The 27189-nt window shown below is 47.2% G+C and overlaps 1 protein-coding gene across 3 annotated transcripts in view; it reads left to right on the top strand.

The window, feature by feature from the left end:
• The window catches only part of IGDCC3 (immunoglobulin superfamily DCC subclass member 3), a 226506-nt gene that overhangs the window by 5828 nt on the left and 193489 nt on the right, over nt 1-27189 (top strand). Inside the window, exons 1-2 of one of the 3 annotated variants that reach the window (XM_075896899.2) lie at nt 9437-9743; nt 13189-13494. In XM_075896899.2, coding sequence (XP_075753014.2) covers nt 9725-9743; nt 13189-13494 — 325 coding nt within the window. In that variant the 5' untranslated portion in view covers nt 9437-9724. Of the gene's footprint in view, nt 1-9436; nt 9744-12457; nt 12550-13188; nt 13495-27189 lie in introns of those variants that run through there. The other 2 variants (XM_075896900.2, XM_075896898.2) reach the window with 2 other exon arrangements.

The raw sequence follows: 27189 nt of genomic DNA, 5'->3' as shown, positions 1-27189 counted from the left end.
ACCAGGCACCCTGGGGTGCCACATAGAGACGGTTTAGCTGGTTGCCCCATGGTGGCTTGGATTCCACTGCTATCTCTGGGCATTGGTTAGCATAGATACCTAAAGGTAGCAGTTCTAGCCCACCGACAGCCGGGTTTTCCCCAGCATCCCTGGAAGTCAGTAGGGGAAGGATCCCATTCACTTTCTGAAAGGTCAGGGGGTTACACAAGGTTACGTACAATGTACCATGTTTGGGAGCTGGGAAGAGTCTCTAACATGTCATATGAGGCTATCAACTTAGTTGTATTTGGAGTGGGAGGAGCAATTGCACTTTGGTCCCGAAGGGAAAGAGGAGAGGACCAAGGTGGGAGCCAGAAGGGAAAGAATGGTAAAGAGAGAAAAGGCTAGTGGTTTTTTTTAAAATGAGGGAGAAAGTCAGATTAAAGAAGAAAACTTTACTAGGAACCACTAGATTCTGCTCTCTTCATTAAATGTAACTTTTCTGAATTCAGAAAGAGCCAGTTGTGCAGTATACTACAGTGTAGTCAGTGATGCGGTCAGCTTCAGGAAGACTTGAAGAGACTCTGTCAAGATATTTAACACCCCAGTTTCATTAGCCTTGGAACAGTTGTAATCTACTTAAGAATCTCTACTAAGAACTGAAGAATGACCATATTGGGTCAGCCCAACGGTCTATGTAGCATGGTACCTTGACTTCCTGCAGTGAGCAATGCCGGATGCTTTAGAGAGAATGAACAGAACAGGGAAATTGAGTGATCCACCCTCTTTTGTCTGTCCTAGCATCTGGCAGGCAAAGACTCGGAGTCCCAGAGCATAGGGTTATGTCAGTGATCATCTTGGCCAGTAGCCACTATAGACCTGTCTTCCATGGACTTGTGTAATTATTTTTTGAAGCTAGTTATAGTTTTGCATGTCACGAGATCCTCTGGCAAGGAGTTCCACAGGTTGATTCTGAGTTGTGTTAAATGTTTCTTTTTGTTTGTGTTAAACCTTCTGCCAATTAAATTTGCTGGGTGACCCTGTTTCTTGTGTTGTATGAAGGGGTAAATAACATGTCCCTATTCACTTTCTTCACACCACTCATGATTTTATAGATCTTTATCATATTGCCCCTTTATTGTCTTTTTTTCAAAGATGAACAGTCCCAGTCTTTTAAATCTCTCCTCATGTGGAAGCTGTTCCATACTCCTAATCATTTTCACTGTACCTCGTCCAGTTCTAAATAGTTTTTTTGAGATGAGGCAGTGACAACTGCATGCCATATTCAAGGTGTGGGTCTACCATGGCTTTATACAGTTGTATTCTGATATTTTCTGTCTTATTAGCTTATCTCTTGCTTAATGGTTCCTAACATTCTGTTAACTTTTTTGATTGCTGCTGCATGTTGAGTGGATGTTTTCAGAGATCTATTACAATGATGCCAGGATCATATCTTGAGTGGTAGCAGCTAATTCAGAACCCATCATTTTGTATGGCTAGTTGGGTTTATGTTTTCCAGTGTTCATTACTTGGCAGTTATCAACACGGAATTTCATCTGCCACTGTGTTGCCCAGTCACCCAGATTTGTGAACTCCCTTTGCAGTCTGCTTTGAACATTTATCTTGAGTACTTTTGTATGATCTGCAAACTTTGCCACCTCACTCTTTACCCCTTCTTCCAGATAAGTTATGAATATATTACACAGCCCTGGTCCCAATACAGACCGCTAGGAGGGACCTAGTTATTTATCACTGTGTACTGTGAAAACTAACCATTTATTCCCGTCCTTTGTTTCGTGTCTTTTAACCAGCTACTGATGCATGAAACGACCTTCCCTCTCATCCCATGATTTCTCAGTTTGCTTAAGGCTTCCTCAAAGGCTTTCTGAAAGTCCAGTTACACTGTATTCACTTGTCCACATGTTTGTTGACCCCCTCTCCCATTTTATTAAAACATATCTCTGTGTTACAGAATCATTTAGAAGGCAAAAAGTAGCCACTTTTTGTAGGACCTCACAAAACCCAGTGGCTGCGTCTAGACTGGCATGATTTTGTGCAAATACTTTTAACGGAAAAGTTTTTCCGTTAAAAGTATTTGCGCAAGAGAGCGTCGATACTGGCATGTGCCTTTGCGCAAAAGATGTGCTTTTGCGCAAAAGCATCCATACCAGTGTAGACGCTCTCTTGCACAAGAAAGCTCTGATGGCCATTTTAGCCATCGGGCTTTCTTGCACAAGAAATCAACTTGGCTGTCTACACTGGCCCTCTTGTGCAAGAATGCTTGTGCAAGAGGGCTTATCCCTGAGCCGGAGCGTCGGATTATTTGCGCAAGAACCACTGATTTTTGTACAGTACAAAGTCAGTCTTCTTGCGCAAATACTCGCGGCTGCTTTTGCGCAAAATCTTGCCAGTCTAGACGCACCCAGTAGGTTTGTACTTGTCATTTTGCTGGCTTTGGAGTTAATGATAGTTCTGTGGGTAATACACCTTGGGCTGAACTCCTCATTGTGTTTCTTACCTGGTGAGGCTAATTGGTTACCAGCGGGTCTGCTTCATGGTGGGCGGAAGCTGGGAGCCACTACTGGTTAACTAATTAAATGGGATTTTACATCTCTATATAGGATTTATGAGGCTGGATTCAGTACTCTGACAAATTTGCGTTGTGCCAAGGTAAATTTAAACCTTCCGGAGAGGTTTAAAACTAATAAAAGAAAGTTCTTCTTCACACAGCGTGTAGTCAACCTGTGGAACTCCTTGCCAGAGGAGGCTGTGAAGGCTAGGACTATAACAGAGTGTAAAGAGAAGCTAGATAATTTCATGGAGGTTAGGTCCATAAAAGGCTATTAGCCAGGGGATAGAAATGGTGTCCCTGGCCTCTGTTTGTCAGAGGCTGGAGAAGGATGGCAGGAGACAAATCGCTTGATCATTGTCTTTGGTCCACCCCCTCTGGGGCAGCTGGTGCTGGCCACTGTCAGCAGACAGGCTACTGGGCTAGATGGACCTTTGGTCTGACCCAGTATGGCCGTTCTTATGTTCTTCTTATGACCAGAACATTCCCCCTGTCAAAGGGGATTTTCTTGAGCCTAAAGCTGGCAAAGGCTGTATGGTCATGTTATATGCCAGTGGCCACTCCTCCCACAGCATAGGTGAGGACAGGAGGGGGCATGATGGAACTGAGCTAGACTGGAACTTATTTCAGTTTTTGGCTCTGCCACTTACTTGCTATGTGTCTTTAGTAAGTCAATTAGCGCAGTATTTCTCCACCAGTAGTACGAGTACCCTTAGGGGTACTCGAGAGAAGTCTGGGGGTGGGTAAGTCAACACAACTGAAATTTGGAGAAAACTGAATTTTTGTTTTAAGTTTTACAGCTTTAATTATTTTTGTACTTTTTACACCCAAAAATTTCATCGCCTGCCCGGCTCCGATTAACTTGTTTAAACAAATGTGTTTCAATGGTAGAAAAAATTTGCGTGTCTGAAAACTGTAGGTACTGGGGGTACTTACAATTTTTTTTAAAGGAGTACTGTATAAAAAAAAGGTTGAGAAACACTGAATTAGAGCATGTCTACACTAGGAAATTATTTCAAAATAACTAAACTCGAAATAACTCCTGAAATAACTATTTCGAAATAAGCTTATTCCCCAAGGAAAGCAGGAGTACAGATTTCAAAATAACCAGCCCGTTATTTGGAAATAACAGTAGTTATTCGTAGTGTGGATGCTCCACTTACTATTTTGAAATCATAAGGGGGATTATTTCAAAATAACGCCCTAGTGTAGGCCAGGGCTTAATTTCTCGATTCCTACCCCTGTGAATTGGAAAAACTCATAATACTGGCTCGGTCTGCTTAGACCCAGGGTCTCAAACTCATGGCCCCTCAGCCATTTGTGTAGTTCTGCAATCCAGTCCACACATGGCTGTTGTCCCTTGAGTCCCTGTGGCCTTGAAGGGGGGTGTCCGTCTCCTTCCCCCAAGTCCATCCTCTGCCCTGCCTCCCCCCCCCATCACACCCTTTCCCTCCATCTCCCTCCCCCAAGGGACGTGGCCTTGGGAGTTACGGGGGGCCTGGCATGAGGCAGCAGCAAGGGTCAAATCTCCTGTGCTCACCATGGTGATAGGAGCCATGGGGAAGCAGGGCAGTGCAGCAGCCTCTGCTCCCACCACTGCAGTGTGTGTGTGTGAGGGGCGCCTGACCCCAGGGTCCCACAGGTTAACCTGAGTATGGGGGGGGGCTCCTGTCCATAGGACGGTTGAGGTGGCCATCGCGGGGTTCCCCAAAACACAAAGTACAGGACAACTCTGCACACATCTCCCCTGGGACACAGTGGTTTAGAACTAGCAGCTGGAACCGCTCTAGCTCTGCTGCGCTACCAGTTGTGGGGTCCCTGGGTGTGTGTGTGTGTGTGTGTGTGTGTGTGTGTGTGTGTGTGTGTTAAATTGCCAGCAGGTGGCAGGCAAGGCCCGGGAGCATGTGGGGGAGCACAAGGGCCAGCAGGTAGAGCTGGGGGCGGGGGAACACATAGAGACACCCTCTCTTAGAGCCCTACCAGAAGGGGGTGCCCTCTGGTCCACTAAAAGGATTTGAGGGCTGGCACTGGCCATGTGGTAAATTGAGTATGAGACCCCTGTCTTAGACTGTAGGCTTTTTGGGGCAGGGAAGAGCTCTCTTTCTCTGTGTTGTACCTCGCATAGTACAATGGGGCCCTGATCTGAGCCGGGGTCTCTCTAGAGAAGTTACAGCAATACAGATAATAACAATAATTACTCTTGTCAAAGAAGACTTTTTAATGTCGCCTATTTTGAAAAGCACAGGAGGGGGAAAAGGTTCCCAAATGGAAAATGTCAACATCTAAAGGAAATCACACTGACTACCTTTAGTTTAAAAATATTAAAATGATAAAAAATGACTTGAAAGTGTCGCTTAAGCTTTTAATTAATTCAAAGTTAGTTCTCTTTTAGCATGAGGTAAATCTTGTGGTTCCAAAAGTGCTAGCGCTAACTGGTTTCTCTGTGTGCTTTCCTGTGTGATCAATATTAGATCTCTTCTGTGAACTAATCATAAACATCCTCACACACGTTGTTCAGGCAGATGTTAAATATTTCTCAAAGGGGAGTTGTAGGGTGAGGACTCCAAGTCATTTTCTCTTTTCTTTTGTGTCCGTGCTAATAATACTCACCCCCCTTCCCTTTAATAGAAGGTAAAGCAATTTTCCCTCACAAATTCCAAGGCATAGGCAGCTGGAGTTAAGACATGCATTTGTTTAATTGGGTGAACACTGCTTGGTTACTCTGAGTAATAAGTCAAGCTGGCTGTGGAGTAGTTTTAGAAACGTTTTGCATCTTTTCAGGCAGTGAATAAAACATACACTGACTCAGAGAGTCTATTTCTGTAAATCCCTCTTTTCAGGGACTTTGCATGGGATGATGTTAGGTTTGATATACAGCCAAGAGGTGGACGGGCATATCAGGGAATCAGACTTTTCTAATGAATGCATATGGCCTGAGTAATTACCCCCCACCCCAATTAATTACAAAGTTCAATGGTTTACATTTGACTAGAAAATGGAGTTTATTTCCACTTTGCACCAAACTGGTGGCTTCCTGATCAATTTACTCTGCTGTTTATGAGACATGAGTTTACATTTGTTTGGTCCTTATCTGTCGCATCTGTCTGTCTAATCTGTTCATTCTCACTGTATCCAGGTTGACTTCTAACGTAAACATTCCTTTGTCTAAAAGGAGGCTGCTAGTCCCACAGGGAGAATTATTGTGCTAATGTCATCATTCTTTTTTACTATAATCTTGACTGTCATGGAGAAAGCCTGGGATCAGAGTTTGGAATCTGCTTTTAAGATCCGGAATCTGATAAGGGATTCCTTGGTTTTACTTCATGGGAGTAATCCCCTCCACATTTTAGAGGACTTGAATTTCCCGGTATGTGTAAAGCCAGATGGCCTTTGAAAATCTCCCTTGTGGTACAAAGGCAGGGTCGCTGCCCTGCTCCCTTTGAAAATCAACTCCCATTGGTGCCTTTGAAAGATCTTACCCAAAGAGAGAATTCCTGGGCCAAAAATGCCTTTAGATCAGGCTGTTCCTGGGACAGATAGTGCCACCCTTCCCTGTGTCATGCGATGGCTTGGAGAATAAAGTAATACTGAGGGTGAGCATGGGGAGCCGGTTAACCGCCCTGCTGCATTGCACCGGGGGCAAGGGAGCCGCCGGGGCAGCCCCATACCAGGAGCGCGGTACAGTGGGCCCAGCTAGGCTGGAGCAGCCTGGCCAGGCAGGGCGCCAGTGAAACTGGTTACTAGTAAGCATCATCCCATAAGGGTGATGCTAACCAGGGAACCAGTTAACCAGTTACATCCCTACTGGAGAACCCCACTGATTTTGTGAACAAGGAGGTGCGGAACTGAGCCTCATTCAATGAAAGTTTTGTCTGATTAAAAAATGTGGCCAGATTCCGCCACATTTGACTCATGCTCAGTCGTATGCTTGTTCCAGGGGCACTCAGAGTGTTACTTCCTACATGGTGCGATTGGCTGTTACACCGAGTGTTCACTACTGGACAAATGGAGACGTTCCTGAAGGTCAGCACACAGGAATCTCTCTGTTTAGCTTAGGTACTTATAGGACCTCATTTTTAGTCTCTGAGCACCCCGTAAACATCTTAACGTGGGAGGCAGGTCAGTGTTGTTCTCCCCATGTCACAGACAGGGAACTGAGGCCCAGAGAGACCCAGGCCTGGTTTTTAAAGGTACTGAGGCACTTAAAACATACACAGATGCCCAGTGGGATTTTCCAAAGGGTCTAAGTACATAATTCCAATTGAAATCTATGGGAGATAGGCACTTAAGAGCTTCTGAATGTTCCACTAGCCATCCCACTACATTTCTAGGCACCTCAGTACCTTCACAGATCTGGCCCTAAGTGACTTGACAAGAGTTATGCTAGAAGTCTGTGGCAGAACAAGGAACTGAACTTCGGTCTTCTAAATCCTTAGGCTAGTGTCCTACCCTCAACTCCATCCTGCCCGTAAGCAGGTGGGTGGTGGGGTGCCTGCTATTCCACATGCCCACAGAGTAAACAAGTGGAGGGGGCAGGTGGGCAGAGCCAGGCCTAAGGTGCCAATAAGCAGAGTTAAGCCAAGAGAAGGCTGGGGAGGTGTAATTTGCTTCTGATCTAGGTTAGGAGGTATCTAGTCCCCTGTCCACCAAAGGAAGAGGGAACTGGAGTAGGATTCAGGCCCCAGCGAAGTGTCTACGAGTTGCAATGCATCGGCGGGGGGGAACAGTCCCTCCCAAAGGCACAATCCAGCACCTCCCTAGAAAAAAACACAGTGAAGCTCAATGATCGCGGAGCGTCCAGTATGGGCCTGAGAGTAACAGACTTTTTAAAATGATGAACTGCAGCCCTTTTCCACACAGCCAGGATCAAGGCAGAATGTTTACGGAGGTAAACATGATTATCCCCAATCACAGCCCCTAATGATGGTTATTATAATGACAGCGATTGTGGGGAAAGGGGGTGTAATTACGCTGATTCTTCTCTTTATTGTACATATAATAATAAGCAATTTCATGCAACAGACAAGGGGGAAGATGGGGCATTTATTTCATTAAGCTCTTCAGTCATTGGCGGTGGGGGGTGGAGGAGGTGGCCAAATCCTGAAGTCTTTATTCAGTCTTTACTCGGGCAAAATTCCCACTCCACTCCTTGAGAGAGGAACGAGCGAGAATGTTGTTCTGAGTCCAGAAGTCTGCAGCGGAGAATGGGGCCCCGTTGTGTGAGGTGATCTTTAGACTCTGGCCCGCGCTGCAGAAAAATGCTGAGCATTCGTCTAATTCCTTAATTTGGGGGGAAATGTAATTGATGGTTTGTGCCGACTGTACTCTGTCCTGCTGAGAGAGCTGCAGGGCTGTCTCTTACAAAGGAGCTGGAGGGTCCAGTCGGTCGCTGCGGTGTAGGATGTTCTGAGACAAGCACGCTCTCCCCCCATGCTACACACCCCTTTATTACTTATTTTAAGGGTCTGCTCTTAAGTGGAGTCTCTCCCTTTCCTGTGCACGTGAGTCCATCTCGAGCAGCACCTTTGACATGCCATGGCCTCCTTTGCCTGCCCTGCGCTTTCTCTCCGGTTACACTCAGTTTCTATCCCCGGTAATCCAGTCTAAGTTGCTGTAGATAAGTGACGGCAATAGGGGTGTAAGGGTGTAGCTGTTTAAACTGGTAACCGATAAGCATGAGCATGATAAGCGTGAATTTATCAGTTACCCAACGGCTTCATGTGGCTGCCGGTCTGGCTCTTGGGGAGACACCTGCCGCCCTGCACTGCTGCCTCTGTATCAAAAGCAGAAGTGCAGGGTGGCAGCTGGCTCCCTGCGAGTAGGGTGGCAGGCGAGAGCCAGTGCGCGCTGGGAAGGTTCCTGGAATGCACCGGCTCCCAGGGAGCTGGCTGCCATCCCATGTGTAACTGCTCATCAATTACACGCATTTTAACATCCCTAGATAGGAATTTTATACATATAAAATGAGGGAAAGCATTCCGGGCTCAGAGAGCAGAAGAGAAGGTGATTTTGTTTTAACTCCAACTAAATCAACCCAGCCAGGGCTTTGTCAAGCCAAGACTTAAAAACCTCTAGGGATGGAGATTCCACCCCCTCCCTACGTAACCCATTCCAGTGCTTCACCAGCCTCCAAGGGAAATAGTTTTTCCTAATATCCAACCTAGACCTCCCCCACTGTAACTTGAGACCATTTCTTCTTGTTCTGCCATCTATCACCACTGTGAACAGCCTCTCTCCATCTTCTTTGGAACCTCCCTTCAGGAAGTTGAAGGCTGCTATCAAATCCCCCCTCGCTCTTCTCTTCTGCAGACTAAACAAACCCAAATCCTTCAGTCTCTCCTCATAGGTCATGCGCTCCAGCCCCCTAATCATTTTGGTCGCCCTCCGCTGGATTCTCTCCAATGCGTCCACATCCTTTCTATAGTGGGGGGGCCCAGAACTGGACACAGTATTCTAGATGTGGTCTCACTGGAGCTGAATAAAGGGGAAGCTGGTGTGGTGTTTTAGATGCTGCTTGCAATTATTAGAACTGGGAGCACTGGCTGTTGGGAGTCTGGAAGCACAGGAAACAGGAAGGAGGGGAGAGAAGATTAGCCTGGGGCTGAGTGAGAGCTACAGAGGAGTGCAGAAGCTTTGTAAAGAGGTTTCACTTTTGGTAAATAAAGTCCTGTTGAAGTTTGTTAGTACCTTGCTTGCATGATACAACAGTTAGCATCTGGCTTCTTAAGGGGGCTAGGCCTTAAGGCCAGGAGGGCCACAGAGAAGTCCTCCAGGAGGCTAGAGTGTCTGTGGAGGAACCAGCCAATCAGGAGTCAGGAGGGACTATATAAGAAGCTGGAGGCCTAGCACCAGGTCAGTTGCAGCCCAGACCTGGAAGGGAGAAGGTCCAAGGGGCTGGTTGGGAGAACTGAGGGTAGCTCAGAGTAGGGGGCTGTTAGAGCACTGTCTCCAGCAGGAGAAGCCCGGAACGCCCCACTCTCCTACTGAGTGGGGAAACAGATTGAAAGACTGGATTTAAAGAGACACTTTACAGAGGGCACCAGGATGGGCCCCAGTTAGAGATGTACCTTGGATGGGCTTTGTGATTTCACACAAGGCTATGTGACTCAGCTGGAGGGCTGAGTAGCTGCAAGGCTTTTTAGAACTGGGGCAGTGCAGGAACCCGCACTTGGCCAAATGGAGGCCTACACAGGAGGTGAGTGCCGACCCTGATACAGGCTGACAGGAGTGTTCCGAGTTGGGTTTGGCTAATGGCCTGTTTCGTTCCCTAGTGTTTGTGTATAAAGTGTGGTGGGCCTGAGTGGAGCGACTCGATAAGGTGTTCCTGTCACTCGTGTTGGCAGCATGAACGTTGGCCTGATACTTGTAGCTTATGGTTTTGTAGCAGAAGTTAGCTGAAAAGTACCAGCTTAGTCGTTACGTGGTCACTATGGTATCTATGAGCATGGCAGTAGGATCTCTTCTGCATCCAGGGAATTTGCAGCAATGTAACCACATCAGTGGAGTCCCTGAAGACGAAATCCCCTTCTCCATTCTAGAAGGGGACTTTCCAGGACCGGGTTGAGGCTAGGGATGCAAACATCCAGGGCTTATCAGTTAAAGATTTATTAACTTGATTTGGTCTGCTTTTTTAGTGTACTTTGTCTTACGTGGAGCGTGACACTGAATGGAAATACCCTCCAGAGAGGAGCATTTAAAATCTGTGGCAAACCTCCCATTGACATTAGGGATGTAAGAGACTAGTTGCTTCCCCCACCCCTTGCCGCCTCTGTCAGAGAGAGGGGATGGGGTTCAGGATCCGGTGCTGTGGGGAGCCAGCTTAAAAGCCGGTTCCCTCCAGCACTCTTTCTGCGGGGAGGCAGGGGATGTAGAGGCACAGCGGGAGCAGTTCTGAAGCAGTCTCCGATTGCACCACTTCTGCTGCGATTCTGCTTTGGAAATGTACAAGAGTCCCCCCCAGGGCTTCCAGTGAGATTGTACATGCCGCCTGCAGCTAGCAACCTACAGAAAACTAGAACGTGCAGATGGACGAGGCATGTTGGAAGTTCTGGTACCTTCCTGGAACTGCAGGATTGTTTGACTGCATGTCTCCTTGTGCTTGAAAGCAGGCTTTGATGAATGTCCCACATGAGGAGGCCTTCCCCACAGCTCTTGGGAGACTGTTATGAAATAATTGCTGGGAAGGCTTTTCCTGATACTCATCTTAAATGTTCCTTTTCTCAGTGTCTTGACAGTACCTCTAGTGATCCTTCCTCTTAACTCTCCTAATATATTTCCTAGCCACGGTGTTTACACCCTTCAAATGTTTATATTAGGACACCTGTTCTTTCACCTTTTACACTTCAGGTCTGCATGTAAACCAGTGTGTCTTAAACTTTCTGAGACCACTGAACACCAAACCATAATATTTTTTTATGTAGACCCCCCTATGAAAATTTTCTTCAAAAAAAAAAAATCAGATGAAAAGACAAAAATAAAGAAGAGGTTGTGGCACACCTGCAAATTGTTCATGGAACACCAGCATTCTGCAGAACACAGTTTAAGAAATGCTGATGTAAATGCTTCTTCTGGGCTGTTCTTAAGTGCTGGCCCATTTCCACCTTTCCTTTGAGTCTGTAATCACCACTGTGTTGCAAATGATAGCCTAAAAAGGTGTGCTGGACTCAATGAAGCATGAAATACAAAGGACATAATGTTTAGAGACACTGAGAAAATTAGTATGTATCTTCATGATGTGGATTTGCTTTGTATGGTTAGCAATGCTATGTTAACGCATGTTTTAAGGATGTCAATTAGTGTAATGGGCTTGCATGAGAAGGGCTGTGGGCGGTTTTTTTGTGCCTTTTGGCTAAGATCATGTTGATTAGCTCAGCTGGCTAGAATGTGGTGCTAATAACACCAAGATTGTGGCTGTGTCTAGACTGGCCAGTTTTTCCGGAAAATCAGCCGCTTTTCTGGGAAAACTTGCCAGCTCTCTACACTAGCCGCTTGAATTTCCGCAAAAGCACTGACTTCCTACTGTAAGAAATCAGTGCTTCTTGTGGAAATACTATTCTGCTCCCGTTCAGGCAAAAGTCCCTTTTGTGCAAAGCTGTTGCGCAAGAGGGCCAGTGTAGACAGCTCAGATTTGTTTTGCGCAAAAAAGCCCCGATCGCGAAAATGGCGATCGGGGCTTTTTTGCGGAAAAGCGCGTCTAGATTGGCACGGACGCTTTTCCGCAAAAAGTGCTTTTGCGGAAAAGTGTCCATGCCAATCTAGGCGCTCTGTTCCGAAAATGCTTTTAATGGAAAACTTTTCCGTTAAAAGCATTTCCGGAAAATCATGCCAATCTAGACACAGCCTGTGGGTTTAAGCTTGTGCTGGCCGTTCACTGGGCTCATGGAAGGGGCTTGTTCTCACGTATGTACACTTGTGCTGTTCCATGTCTGACTCTATTAAACTTCCTGTGGGTGGTGTACCTGAAAACACCTATTCTGTACTGCTTCAATCCTCTCACACCTCAATCTGGGACAACACTCATTATGTATCTTGTCAAGGTTGTACCCAAGTCTTGTAGTTCTTGATAACCCACGCTTGATCCTGGATGTACAGTGCCTTTCCTTCTAAACCCGTGTGTAATGTGAACTTGATTTCGAACATTAGCTTTACACACTTTTGGAATCTGCCTCTTTGTGGTGTGAAGTGTGGATTTACTTCGTGTTAGAAACCCCATGTTAACTGATAGTCTAATTATGTCAATTAGTCTAATGGGCTTGCATGAGAGGGTTTGTGTTTCTGCGCCTTCAGGTGGTGAGTTAATATGACCGTGCCTAATTTACTGTTCGTTACCAATGTAATAATGGCATCATGTGACTGCTAAAACACAAGATTGGCCAATGACACATTGATGTATTATGAGGTAAAAGTCAACTGCCATCTAATTCTGCCCTGTAAGAGGTTTCCCTCTGGAGGCCCCGCTAGCTTCCTGGATACAATAAGTTGCCAGGAACGTGCAGCTTGAGGTCATGACCTTCAGGGGCTGTTGTGATAACTCAGGGGGCTGTGGCCGGCACCCCTTTCTGTAGGGCTAGAGGAGCAGCTGAAACGTTTGGTGCGGGAGAGGTGGAGAATAGCTGGTCTAAAGTAACAGATGCCCATTGTGCGAGTGAATCCTCCTCTTACAGATACTGCCTTGCTGGCTGGGGCTCAGGCAATAGCCGCTCTGGAAGTGGGACAACATGGCTGAGCTTTTCCAAGCCACAAGGGTTTGGTTGTCCATTTCTCATTCATTTCAGTCCCTTTGCCGGCAACCTTGTTCCAAGATGCGTAGCGGATCCTGGTTTTCCCCCCCGCAGCCAGCTCCATGCTGACTCCAGGGAAACCCAGACTCTGAGCTGCATGTGAGCAGGAAGCAGACTTCATTCTGGGGGTCCTTCAGGGTGTCAGAAGCCCTTGACCAACCAAAGTGTGCACACACGCTTCTGCCCACTTCGTAGGAAAGGCACGGTCTGCAAACAACAGAGTGCAGCCTGTTTCCAGACAGGTGTTTTGAATCCCGGCTCTTAGCCAAAGCTTTAACTCTGGAAGTTTCTTGCGGAGTAAGTGACTTTTTTTTGTTTTGTTTTTTTCCCTCTTCCTCCCCCCCCCCCCCCCCATTGTAGATTTTGGCCATTCCGCTGAGCTGGCCTTCACTGTGGAGCCCAGCGATGAGGTCGCGGTGCAAGAGCGGCCGCTGGTGTTACCCTGCCAGGTGGAAGGAATCCCACCCATCAGCATCACCTGGCGGAAGAACGGGGCGATGATCGTGGACAATGAGAGCGCCTTTGTGCTGGCCAATGGGTCGCTGTACATCTCCCACTTCCAAAAAGTCAGGGGAGATGGATCGTCGGATGAAGGCGAATATGACTGCATGGCGCAAAACCACTTCGGGCTGGTGCTCAGCCGCAAGGCGAGGATACAAGCAGCCAGTAAGTACTGTGCTCACCCTGCCCGGGCTACCAAATTCCAGCCGCGGGTGGTCTCATTTTGAAGCAGACATGTTCGTTCGTTCGTTCGTTCTCTGGTCACCTTCAGGGATGCCTAGCTCTTGTTCTGGCTGTAAGTCTGCGGGGATCTAAGTGATATGAGCACTGGGGAGGGGACCAGCACTGTGGAAAGCTGGGGGTAAGGAAAATCATATGGGTGCCTGTCACACCTTGATTATAGAACTTACACAGGCACACAAGCTGTCCCAGAGCTAATGTGTTTGGAAGGCTAGTGTCACGCGCCACAGGGAAAACTATCTGCCCTCCCTATAGCTGGTGCATAAAGGTGTGATTTGGGTGTGCTTTCAGAACTTTCCTCTGGCTGTTTGGCTGGCACAGACCCCGGATCTCTGCCTCCTTGATGCTGTCATTACTCACGCAACGAGCGTGGCCAATGGCCTCTTTGTGCTGGTGCTCCTTTTTCTGCAGATCTTACGGGCATGGCTGGAGAGATGAAAATTAATATATGGGCAGGATTGCTAAACAGTAAGAACCGAGCCATTTGCAGGGTTCTGTCAGGAAACATGAGTGGGGGGTGGAGGAGGGGTTAAGAGTGAGTGAAAAGGATGGGTGGGGAGCAGATGTGGGCTATCGCTGTGATCTAATCTTCAGAATAATTGTACTCATGTAAAAGGAGAGCTAATCAGCCCTTGCCCAAGGAGGAGAAAACTAGAGAGACCTCATGGTAGTAAATCCCCGGTCCCAAAGGAGTGAGTCCCGGTCAGGCACACGGCAAAATGCTCCATCACTCATGTCCCGTCTGTTCTGTTTTGAAACCTCCTTGCCTCTCGTCGCTGCAAGGTACCGTTCATAAGGCATCGCTTTTCCAACAGTAGGCAAAGGCCTTTTGAAGGTCACCGTGTCTTTGTTATTTAAGGCAGGCAGCACGGAGGCAGCAATTCTTATTTAGTCCCCGGCATTGCTCTGCCTTTGGGGGCAAGGATAACAACACAAGACAGATTTTCTGTTGTTGGAGCCTGGGGGGGGGAGAGGAATGAAAATGTCAAAGAGTGAATGAAATTAAAAAGAAGACACAAACTACTGAGCAGGACACGTGATTGTGATTCCGTGGCCTGCCTGTGCAGACAGGCAGCTGCTCTCTTATTTATCCCATTGTATTGGGAAATGCTGCTCCTGATGTTAGTTCTTTGAGTGGCATGTGCTTTCCTAACTGTGTGTCCTTTCTGTCTCTAGTGCAGTGGTGACCTAGCACTGGGTGGTGGAATGTCGGGCGCTGGGTCTCGCTGCTGTAGAGGGATCAGGTAACCAGTGGGGTGGTAAAGCAGCTGCCTGCCTGTCCTGGCACTGCAAACTCTGTTGCACCCCAGAAGCGTCCCGCAGCAGGCCTGGTTCGTAGGTGGAGGAAGGGGGAGTGCACAGGGCTCCACACACTGCCCCTGCCCTGAGCACTAGCTCCACACTCCATTGCTGAAGGCTGCTGAAGGCTGCTTCTGGGCACAGCATGGTCTGCGGTACCAGGAGAGGCAGGAAGCTGCCTTAGCACCCTTGCTGCACCGCTGACCCGGAGCCGTTCAAGGTAAACCCCAAAGCCGGAGCCCCCTCCTACACCTCAAGGCTCCCATCCAGAGCTCACACTCCAGTCAAATTATGTTGGCTCACAGCATCAATGATTTTCTTCAACTGGGTCATGATGAAAGTTTGAAAACCGCTGGTGTAGGATACCTGCAGCTGCCTGAGGTCCAGGAGTGTCCTTTTTGCATTCAGCCAGTCCTAGTGGGTGTATATATAGGTGTGTATTGGATGTACAGTTCAAGTAAGATATTACCTCCCCCCCGCCTATCACCTGGCTGAGGTCCCTCACAAATTCTGGACCACCCTTATGAAAAGACCCCCAGCTCCTTTACAAGAACACATTTTACTCACTCTTGGAGTGGTCCCATAACCCCACTTCCATTGCCTTTGTTGGTTGTTTTAAGATCTTCTACGGAAGATACTGGCTGGGCTTTTGTGCTGCTTCCATGAGGAGTGAGGAACTTCCCTCCTTATTGCCACCGAAAAATCGACCACTTACACTCCTTCCCTTCCTGCTGGGGGTTTTGGCTTGCTGCCTGCCCTTAAAGGGAATGCCCTGCCATCATGCTCCGGAGTGTACTAAGAGGCCATCAGTAAACCTCGCTGTTTAGTTGTGTGAGTAATCACAGTATCGAGGAAGTAAGGGTTTTGGGTCTGGACCAGGGAAGCAGCCAGATCTATCACATGTCGGTCTTTGAGGACAAACCTCAGCAGTTCTGGCAACCGGTTTTGTCGTGAGGTGGGAGATGGCTGATGCATAAACACGTCAGACTTCTTGGACTTGTATGTGGAAGATGTAAGAGCTGGAGGTATCTGTCACTCTATAGCAGGGGTGGGCAATAACTTTTTACCGGGGGCAACTTCAGAAATTTTTGAAGTGGCCCTGGGCTGCACCAGAAGGGGTGGGGCCTCAGATGGAAGGGGCGGGGCCAGGTTACTTCCCTGGTTCCCCACCCACAGACCATGATTGGTCTGGCAGTGGGGGGAGCATGTGAAAACTTTGCCTAACCTCCCCTCCCCCCCGAGGTTCCCCCAGGCACCCAGGCCAATCAGGGCTTGGGGGCAGGGGAGCGCGCAAAGTCTCCTCCTGCCCTGCCAGGAGTATGTGGCGCTTCTAAGGGGCAGGGAAGCGGCAGGACCTCCGTGGGCCAGATCATTGCCCTTTCGCCCACCCCTACTCTACAGTGTTATCTAGGCTGCCATGTCAATATGGACGTGAAGAGCTGTGTAGCATTTCCTTTAGTAACTAGGGTTTAACGACAAAAGAGAATCGCATTGAAAATACTCTGGACCATATTCCAGCTTCGAGCTTGGAACATCATAATTTCTTCCCGTGCTCCGTTAACCCTGTACAGAATATACTGTCTTCCCTTCACCCTGTTCAATGAGATCCCACCTGTAACGGGAGTCTCTGCAGGGGGTTGTGGTGCATGGAGCAGTGTATGTGTACTTGGGCCAGTGTAAGTTGCTGTTAATTGTTGCGCATCCTGGACAATCCATAGCAAATATGCGTCTGCCGCAGGTGCATGCTAGGGACTTTGTTTGGTGGCTTATTCTCTAGGGCTATGTCTACACTGAGTTTTTTTTTTTTTTCTAGGCAAAAAAAATGAGGGACTCGTGCATGAGTTGCGATCTCATTTGCATATTTTCTGCCGCTCCATTTTTGCGCTGGGGTTTTTGCGCAAACACAAGCAGTGTGGACGTTTTCTTTTTGTGCAAAAAACCCTTTCCCCGCAAGATGGGTAAACCTCCTTTTTCAGGCATAAAGATCTTGCAGGAAAAGGGTTTTTGTGCAAAAAGAAAACATCCATACTGGTTGTGCGTGCGCAAAAACCCCAGCGCGAAAACGGATTAGCAGAAAATATGCAAATGAGATCACAACTCGTGCACATGAGTCCCTCATTAGCATATTTTTTGCTGAGAACTCGTAGTGTAGATGTAGCCTAGGTCTCAGGTTCAGCCCTCTCTGATCAAGATGAAGCTGTTCTCCCTGACTTCAAAGCTTCCCCACCCAACTTGCTTTTTCTTTTCAATGTAGAATGCATCCCGGATGACTGGGTATCCGGGTGTGTTTTGAGATTTTTTTTTTTTTTTTTTTAAATTGAAACAGATAAAATTGGCATGAATTCATGAAACAGTTCAGTGGCTTTTTTGAAACCTTTTTGCAGCCCCCCCAAAAAATTTAGGTTGGAACAATTTTGCCCAGCTCTTATTTAGAAGCAGTTTTCTGAGAAGGTAGAAATTGGTTTCTAGTCTCTTCTGCTGGGACTTTCATGTGCCAGGGCCACTGGTTATTTGCACTGTCAAGGCTCCACTGTGCTAGATGTGGTACAAGCACATCCCCAAAAGGGTCCTTGCTTTGAGGAACATACAGCATCAGTTTTCAGCAAGTCGCCTGCCTCATGCACTGAGCATGGAAATTCCAGTCGCATTACTTGTTAGTGAGTGCTTGTAATCTTGGGCACGTTGTGTAGCTTGGGCACTCTTTTTCTTTAAAGATGACAATGTGTGTGTGTGTGTGTGTGTGTGTGTGTGTTTTTTTTAAATTTATAAGTCCTTCATGAAAGAGTTAAAAACATCTAGGGGCTAAATCCTGCTCTCCCAGCAGATAGGACCTTTGCTCTGTCCTGACAGCTGAGCAGAAAAGCGGAGGAGAAATGGGGAAAAAAACCCAAAAAAACAAAAAACAAACCCTGCACGTTGATCAAGGCTGCACTGCTGAGAAGTAAAGGAATCTGACAAAGCAGAATCCCCAGAGAGTGCTGCTATACGTTTCTCTCTGTTCAAAGGGATGCCGTCCGTCTCAAATCATTATTACAGACTCTGGCTTTGTAATGTTGCCTGGCCTATAATCTCCTTGGCTTTGTGCAGCATCCGTGCTTGCATTCAGGAAGTGTCGTTGCATATCACTTTAAAAAAAAATTTCACGTTTACTTCAACACATTGGCATTGGGTAAAATTTAACTGGAAAAACAGACTGATCCCAGATGATGCACGTATAATGCAGGGTCTTCCTGGTGTGAATGCTCAGATTTGAATTCCTCAGAGATAGAGATGTTAAAGTGTTTATTCATGTGGACATGTAACTGCTGAAAATTCAGCAGTTATAGGGTTACGTGTGGGAGAGGCAATGCCCTGGAGCCAGAGGAAGCAGTGTGTGTGTGTGTGTGTGGGGGGGGGGGGGGACGGGGGACAGGCGGCTCCATGGGAGCCAGTGCTTGCAGGGAGCCTGCTTAAAAGCTGGCTCCCTGTGTGTATTGGCTCCTGCCCTTCTCCCGCTACGTCTGATACAGACGCAGCGGGCGGGGAGGTGTTTGTGTGTAACCTTGAAGGCTGATGAGCTCAGGTTCATCCGTTCACCATATGCATGAATACACTATCACTTCCCTACTCCTAGACTTGCATTTTGAGCCATACATCTCAGGGAAGGTAAACTTATGCTAGTCTTGGATAGGCAATATTTAGACATCTCCATGATGCCATGACTTGGGAAATTTTAATAGACACACATGGTTTGAACATTGAAATGGGGCCAGACGTTCCTGAGTCAGCCAGGATTTCAAATCCCAGCTCTGGCACTGATTTCTCCTGTAGACTTGGTCAAGTCATGTCATTTCTCTGCTTCAGTTTCCTCATCTGTAAAATGGGGATAAACTGTACTTTGGACCTTCTTGGCTATCAAATTTACTTAGTGAAAAGGACTATATAACTGCTATGTATTCTCAGTGATAAAACGTAGGCTTCTCTTGTGTACTTGCATTGCCATAAAATAGTTTTGCCTGGAGGAAAACTGGCTTGTCCTGTTATGTGGATTTTCAGTACACATGCTCACGGGTGATAATAGTGTTTTAATAATGCACCATATTTCTGAACAAGTAGTACATGTGATTTTAAAATAGAGACCTTTGATGTTTGTACCTGCATCTAGCAAACTTCTTTGCTTGTCCTTGCTCAGAACTTTCCAGTGGTCCCTTTTTTGTTTATTTTGTTTTGCCCAACCTCAGCTTGTGGGTTTGAAAGGTCGCAGCATACAGTATGTTCTCTTATAATCGGATTATGGTATTGAATACAGATCTTTTTTTCTGACGGGTAACAGAACAGTTCCACAATGTATCTTCTCTCAGCGCTCCTCTTTCTGAATTAAAGTCAGCTTCACATATCTATAGTTCTCCTGAGGGAAGGCTCACTGAGGCTGAGAGTGTCTGTATAGGTCTGGCTATGGCTGGAGGAAGAGGAATCCTTGTCTAGGTGCACCAGCAGCTGGACTGCATTAAAGACCTTTAGTTTGCCTCCCCGGAAAAGCTGATTTAGAGGCACTTTGATCAGGCATTTTTATTGCTCATTTCACACTGGCTTCTCTCTTCCCCCTCCAGGCCTTCAGATGCTGTGTTTAACTAACGTTGCAGTGTTCAATGGGCAGGCCACTGGTCAGACTTGGAATCAGTTCCTGGTTCTGACACTGAACTCCTGGGTGACCTAGAGCAAGTTACTCCCCCCTTCTGTGCCTCAGTTTCCCCATCTGTGAAATGGGAATGATGACACTGACCTGCTTTGTAAAGTGCTTTGTAATCTATGGGTGGAAATGCCATCTAATCCCTGGGAGTTAATGAAAAGGGTGACTTTTTTTGTTTTGTCTGTCCCTTTCTGGGGATAAAAGAGATGCAAAGGGCTTGATTGTGTCTGTAGACCAGGGATGACCAACCCACGGCTCGTGAGCCACAGAAGTGTGGTTCGCAAAACTCTCCTCTGGCCCAAACGCCCTGCCCTTGGCTCCTCTGTGCTCACTGGGATGGCGATTCAAAATGGCACTGAAGATGCAGCTGTCGCCTGACATGACCAAAAAGCCTAAGCTTGTTTCTTAAAGGGGCAGCCTCCTTTTTTTTTTTTTTTTTTTTTTTTTTGGTGACTCTACAATTCTGGTGCGACTCGTCGCATTTTTTCTGCCACTGTTTCGGCTCTCTGTTAAATGGGTTGGCCACCCCTGCTGTAGATGCAGCCCTGAGCAAGTGCTAGTCCATAAACTGTAGCATATCAACACTACCCTCTCCGAGGCACAAATCTATCTCTGCTTCCTTCTCCTTCCTGTGGAAGAGGAGTTTCTGCTGGCTTCTTCTGCTGGCATGTAAGCATGCTGATTGGTGGAGCTCAGGCTCCGCCCACTTTCTCTCCTCCCACCGACCTGCTCAGGAGAGGGAAGATAAATGGCTCTAAGACTTGGAACCAACACCCTTTGTCTTATCTGGGGCTTATCTGGCATCAGAGTGGTTTCTTGTAGGAGGTGCAGCCTTTCCAGCTACACTGTAATTTGAGAGCGCCGCCCTGCATCCTCATAAATCACAGCCTGGCCTGTGGAATAGAGGACCCATTGATTCCATCGCTATTTGGAAATCCCTGTCCGACTGGAGGCTGGGTCAGGTGCGGCACACCTCGGGCCCAATGTTTGCAAGCTGCATAGTCTGATCTGGTCCTATTAAAAAAGACAGTTGCATTGCTGCATTCTATGGGTGGCTGGTAATGTAGGCAAGGGAAGAGGCATGACCCACACTGCCCAGGCCGACACTGCCCAGACTCCCTTAGGGGTTGGGGCCAGACCTGTATCCCTGGAGGCTGGGAAAAGCTGGGGCTTAGCTGGGAGGCAAGGGGGAAAGGTTGTAAAGGGGCATTATCTCGGGGGAGGGGAGTGGCTTTGGGCAGAAGGGGGGGGCTTCAGCTGCTTTCCCCCAGATGTGTCTTCACCTGCCACCCATGCTTCATTCCAGGTGGGTTTCCTGAAGCCAGGTGCAATGTGCTGGCCTGATGCTTTGGCTCTGCCCAGGCCTTATCTGTCCCGCAAGAGTTTCCTCCACCACCTGTTGTCCAGAGGGCTCTCACTTACCAGGGCTATAGGCCTCCACCTCATTTCCCTTATTTGAGCAGCTCCCCAGTCCCTTGCTTTCCTCCCACTGTGCCTGTGTGTACTGATGGTCTGTGACAGTCAGCAGCACCCTCTTCCCTTGTGAACCCCGAGGCCATCACTCCTTCCCCACTAACCTCTCAGCCTCTGCGACTTGGAGGGTGAAGATCTCAAGGTCACTGGCAAAGTGTACTGTCCCCACATGCCTGGATATCCTTTGGCCTTCTAGGCGACTTGGTTGGAGAAGGAGTGTTTTTTCTTTCAAAACAGCAAAGATCTTCCCATCATTTCAACTCCTCTGCATAGGAGGCATTCAGGCCATTTAAATGGCAGCCCCTTTAGTTCTGTGGGGTGTTGGGAAGAACTGGCTGAGTCCAGATAATGGGAGAATTGATGGGGGGGGGGGGGGGGAGAGACAAGAAGGAAGTCTAAAAGGATTAAGCAGAGACAGAGAGCTGATTATTTTATGGGTCACAATACAAGGCATTAGGTTGAGATCACAAAGGGCTGTAATTACCAAAGAAGGCTGGATTGGAGGGATCCTGCCAGGATTAGAGTGGGAAATGTTTTTACACAGTTTTGTTCCACTCATTATGAAGTTAGCATGTTAAATTAAGGCTGAAATAAGGTGGCACCAGTGTTGTCACCCAGGTATTTCCTGGGCCGTGCCGCCCTTTGGCTGCAGCTTGCAAACCACTCTTCAGAACTCCAAAATCAAACCTCAGACCCACGTCCCTGGTTGGGTTGTTTCTTTCAAGCCGCAGTAGAGCACCGTCTTCTCTGCATTGGGGTGGGAAGCTGAGATCAAGTCAGCACATTTCCAAAGTTAAAAACTTTTGGGGTCTTTTGTGGAGACACTTTTACGAGGCATGAAATATTTGCACAAGACAACAGCGTGTTTAAAATAGCTCCTTTGGTGTTGCTATGGCCAACGTCTGGCTCAAGAGTGACACTAGCAGACTACTGCTGGAGGAAGACCTTTTCCAGTGAATTCAGGCCTCCAGTGCCCACTGATTTCAGTGGGGGATAGGTGCCTACATATCTCTGACTCGGGGCTTTGGTGTCCAAAATGCGCACTGACCAGAGATGCCGCATAGTGTCACTTTGAGCAACAGAACTGCTTTGAAAATGTAACTGTTTAAACAGTGAACCAATGCGCCTGGGCTCCTGGTCCTGGTGCACACCAGCTCCTGGGGAGCTGACTGCTGCCCTATGGCTGCTGCCTCTGATACAGAGGCAGCAGGTGGGACCCAGTACGCACAGGGAGCCAGGTTAAAAGCCAGGTAGCCGTATTAGTCTGAATCTGCATAAACAACGAGAAGTCCTGTGGCACCTTGTAGACACAGATTTATTGGAGCATAAGCTTTCACGGGCAAAGACCCACATGCATCTGATGAAGTGGGTCTTTTCCCACAAGAGCTTATGCTCCAATAAATCTGTTAGTCTACAAGGTGCCACAGGACTTCTCATAGCTTAAAAGCCAGCTCCCAGTGCACACTGGCTCCTGGGGAGTCGACTGCTGCCCCACATGTAACCACTGAATTTTTCAGCAGTTACACTGTTACTTAATTACATGCATTTTAACACTCCTAACTTGAATCATATTTGTGCTCCTCCCATTGTTCTCCTCTGTCCATCTATTCTTGGTAAACCCTGAGCAGATTCTATTTACTGTACAATGTGTCTTGAGCGGGAGGTCGGAACAACCAACAATGTTTTAGTTATAAAATCAGCCGAATGGTTGGATTGGTTGCAGTGGGGAAAAAGCAAGAACACTTTGGGGAGTCCTGCAAAGTTCTTGTGACCCAGCAAAACCACACGAAACAAACAATTGTCTAGGGAAAAATGGGACACACGGTTTGGATTTTTTATTAGATTTGCAGATTTAAAAATAGTTCCCCGACTCTCATTAAATTTCAACGTGTGCCTGCAGTACCTTTGAAAGCTTGAAATGCGGTGCTTGTTTCATCCTTTTTTTTTTTTCTTTTTTTTTTTTTTTAGTTAAAGGGCGCTGGTTTGTAGCAGCGTGATGTTCATTTAAATGTAATCTCACTCTTTCCTGTAGTGTCTGACGCAGGGAAGACGTGCCTTAGCTGCAGCAATGTTTTCTCGCTCCTAGGAGTGTTTGCTCTTCGAGCAGTAATGGCACTTAGTCGTTTACAGAAGGCTCCAGGGAAATACATCAGAAGAGTTTCATTAATGGTAGCTCTGAGTTATTTGTCTCATTTAACCTTTGTTGCAAAGCCGAGGAAGTTTTGACATCTCTAAGGTCAGCAGGACCGAAATAACTGAATTTTAGACGTAACCAGAGCCATTTGAAGGTGCTTATTTTTTTTTTAAAGTCTACATCCTCAACTGGTGTAAATGGGTGCACAATTGAGGTCTCTGCTGAAGTCAGTGGAGCAATGCTGATTTACATCAGCTGCGGTTCTGTTCACTTGTGCTTCAGATTCTTTGTTCTGTCCCTGCGTGATGTTGCCAGCACATCTGCCAAGATGGTGGCCCTTGTACTTGGCAAGTGTGGGGTACTGACGTTCCTTATGTTTGCAGCAGCACTGTTCCTAGTGTGTGGAGCCAGGGGATTTTCATTTTCATCTGCAGGATTGGTGGTTCTCAACCTCCTGGATGACTGTACCCCTTTCAGGAGTCTAATTTGTCTTGCGTACCCCCTCACCTCACTTAAAACAGGACTTGCTTACAGAATCAGGCATAAAAATACTCACGTGTCGCAGCCACCCTAGTGGTGAAACATGGCTGGCCTTCTCATCTTTACGGTAGAATTATAAAACATCAATTGGAATAGATGCATTGCACTTTCATTTTGGGGGGATGCTTGAGTCTGATTTTTACTTGAATCTTGTCTGAAGCCCAAGCCCTGGACACCGGGGCTGAAACAAGTAACTTCTTGGGATCCCCTGTGGTGCGGGTCCCCGGGAAATTGCTTTGCTTGCATCCTGGGATGCCAGCTCTGCACCTTCAAAGTCCATTCTATGCCCCCTTGGGAGAAATACGGATGAAGAGACGTTGAGAACTGCTGGTAGATTTCAGGGGTATGTGTGCCCCAGGTTGAGAACCACTGTACTGGTACCACCATTTTCCAAGACATCAGGTGACCTAAAACTATTTACTAGCTGATCAAGTTATCTGCAGGGAATAGAGAAGGGAACCAGCACGTCTGAACTGCGAGGCTGTTTGGACCTATGACAGACCCCTCTGCCTCCTATTACAATCGGTGTCCATCTCCAGGCATTGTGCCTTGGTTCCATCTCTAGCAGAGTGACAGGTTTCAGAGGGGTAGCCCTGTTCGTCTGTTTCAGAGTCTGATTTCCACTGGCTTGGTCTGGTATAACTCCAAGAAGAAAAATTGGGTATTGTTCCAAATACGTTTTAAGAAGGGACAGAAGGCCAGATCCTTTCAATACAAAGCTCCTTTAATAGGGGAAAGGAGCCCACGAAGCCTTAGTGTAGACTCCTCCATCCCCGGGGGCTGGGTTTTAGGTTTACAGCCTGAGTTGCTGTGTGTTGTGCTGTCGTCTTTCGACAGCTTGAAACCTTTACTGCTAAGGGGCAGAAGACATGGTGATAGGGTTGTCAGGTGTCCAGTATTTGCGGCCTCTGTCTGGTTTAAAAAAACCCCAGAAAATACCAGACTGTTTGTCCTTCTTGGACAGAAGGCTGTTTGGGACATTCTTTCCCTGCCATGTCTGGTGGGGGTGGGAAGCGAGGAGCATGGGGATTTAAAGGTGCAGTGTCTCTTTTGTGTGTGTGTGGTGCGCTTTTTTTTTAACCAATTTTTTTCCCCACCATGTTCGGTATTTTTTGTGCAAGTATCTGGCAACCCTACACAGTGAATACAAGCTGCTTTATCTGCACCAACAGGGAACACGTTCCTGTGACCTGGTATCCAGGAATCCAACTAATGCGTCTCTAACTTCTGCCCTCCATTTGGAACCTTAGAGCCCGGAATAAACGTTTGTTGCCAGGAATCTCCCAAATGGCCAAATCTTCACAGCAGCTCTCATTCGGCACCGCAGGTTGGCACCTGCTGAGCTTCAGTCTTGGAAGTCTGTGGGACTGAGGCCTGTGCTTAAATGCTTTGCTGAATCCAGGCCAGGAATTCTAGATTTGTACATTAATTCCTGCTTCCACATGGTCTTCTGGGCAGATGAACCAAGCACAGCGAGAGTCTGTTGCACATGTAAAATACATGCTGCAGTCTGAGGGTAAACATGTGCGGGGGGAGGGGAATATGGCGTGTCTGTCAAAACTGTCTGGGAAGTTGCATGTGGTGCAAAACGCAAGGGTTGGTTGAAAAAAGTCACATGTTAGGTGCAGGGAAACGATGTAATTATAGGGTTGTAAATATCTACATCCAAGAGAACATTTTGAGACATACAAGCCCCCATCTTGGCCCATTAAATTAAAAGTTTATTGGCTACTTCATAGCAGGACTGTCCTAGCTGGGGGTGGGGGGAAGGTAGGAATTGGGGAGATGTTTCTAGAAGCTTTACTGATCTTTTGACCAGATTCTGTATCCCAGAACAACTTTGCTACTTTCACCTAGAACAGTTTGTTAGCTTAAGTTCATTTCATTTGATGTGGTCTTGTGGTTGGCTTAGACGGACTTCAGTGAGGAGTCTAAGGTTGTAACTTCCTAGGTTCTTTTCCCCGCCATGAATTGCTGTGCTAATGACCACTGTGTGACCTTTGCAAATCACCTAGGGTATGTCTACACTACCCTCCTAATTCGAACTAGGAGGGTAATGTAGGCATACCGCACTTGCAAATGAAGCCCGGGATTTGCACGAGGAGTACAGCTAGTTCGGATTAGGAAGCCTAATCCGAACTAGCTACTCCGTGCCGCGTGTAGCCGCGCGGCACGGGGTTCGAACTGCCGGCATTTAAAAATGGCGCCGGCCGGCTTCATGCAAATGAAGCCCGGGAAATTCAAATCCCGGGCTTCATTTGCAAGTGCGGTATGCCTACATTACCCTCCTAGTTTGAATTAGGACGGTAGTGTAGACATACCCTTAGAGCAGCTGAGGCCAGGTAAGTTATCTGTAAAATGGGGATAGTGTTTCCCTGGGCAGCAGGAAACTGTGAGACTTAATTCGTTAATGCTCTAAGTGCTTTGGGAACCTGGACAGGTCCGTGTGACAAGAGCAAAGAATTAGGCAACATGATTGACTGGGAATTTATTTTGCCTTGGATCTAGAGAAGCCATTAAATCTTAAGCTTTGCTTTCTTGCGAGCCTATCCGCATGCACATAGTATTAGGGATGTCAAATACTGGTTAACTGAATAGTAGATTAATCTAATGAATTCTTATCGGTTACTCGACGATTCTATAGTGCTTGGAGGTGAGGCGGGCAGCCAGTGTGCTCCGGCCCCACTCCCAAGAAGTCCCCTGCCAGGACTGAGACGGTCTGCTTACCGGTCTGCCAGTAAATTAACAACAAGCTGGCCAGCAGAGTGGGGGAAATGTGTCGTCTGTAGCATTAACCTATAAGATTTTGCTTATTGATTGACTGCACTATTGCATCCCTTCATAGTAGCCAAAGCAGTGAAGTGGCTACCATGAACTGATGAGAGGGACGCTTGTGGTTTTTGTTTTGTTTTTCTTCACCTGTTTATTGGAAAGACTGAGTAGGAATTATTTTTTCTGGAGCTGTTCAGCCCAGGAAATCAATACTGTTGGTCTGGTGGGTAACTAGTGATTCTCTGTAACTTAAAAAATGCCTGGCTTGACACAGTGTACATTAATAATCCTGAGCCTGACCTGTGGCTATTAATAATGACCACAAAAAGGAGATGAAATAGAAGACACTTGAAAAGCATCTTTAACCTGCCTGCTGCCATTACAGCTCCTCCCCCACCTCTCCCGCGGGTTTGGGTTTGAACCTTTTTTTGGTGTATATACTGTTTCACAAGAGACTGGCTGCTGAGTCAGGTAGGCCCTTTGGAAAAACAGATCCATCACAAGACTACTTTGCCCTTCAAGTCTAGTGTTCCTTCCTTTGAAATCAATGGGAGGAGTTCCCCCTGCAAAAAGTGGAACTGGCTAAAGGATTTTGGGGCCCGTGTTACTTGATGAATCTTCATGCACCTCTGTGAGGAGCAAGCTCTAGGCTCCCTGTCTTTTCAGGTGGGCAAAGCTGGGCCCGGAAAGGTTAAAACACCTTTTTTCATCTCAAAGATATATTGGCAATAGA

This window comes from Pelodiscus sinensis, chromosome 14 (genome assembly GCF_052426305.1).
Source record: "Pelodiscus sinensis isolate ZL-2025 chromosome 14, ASM5242630v1, whole genome shotgun sequence".
NCBI lineage: Eukaryota > Metazoa > Chordata > Testudines > Trionychidae > Pelodiscus > Pelodiscus sinensis.
This window is presented reverse-complemented; position numbering and strand designations above follow the sequence as displayed.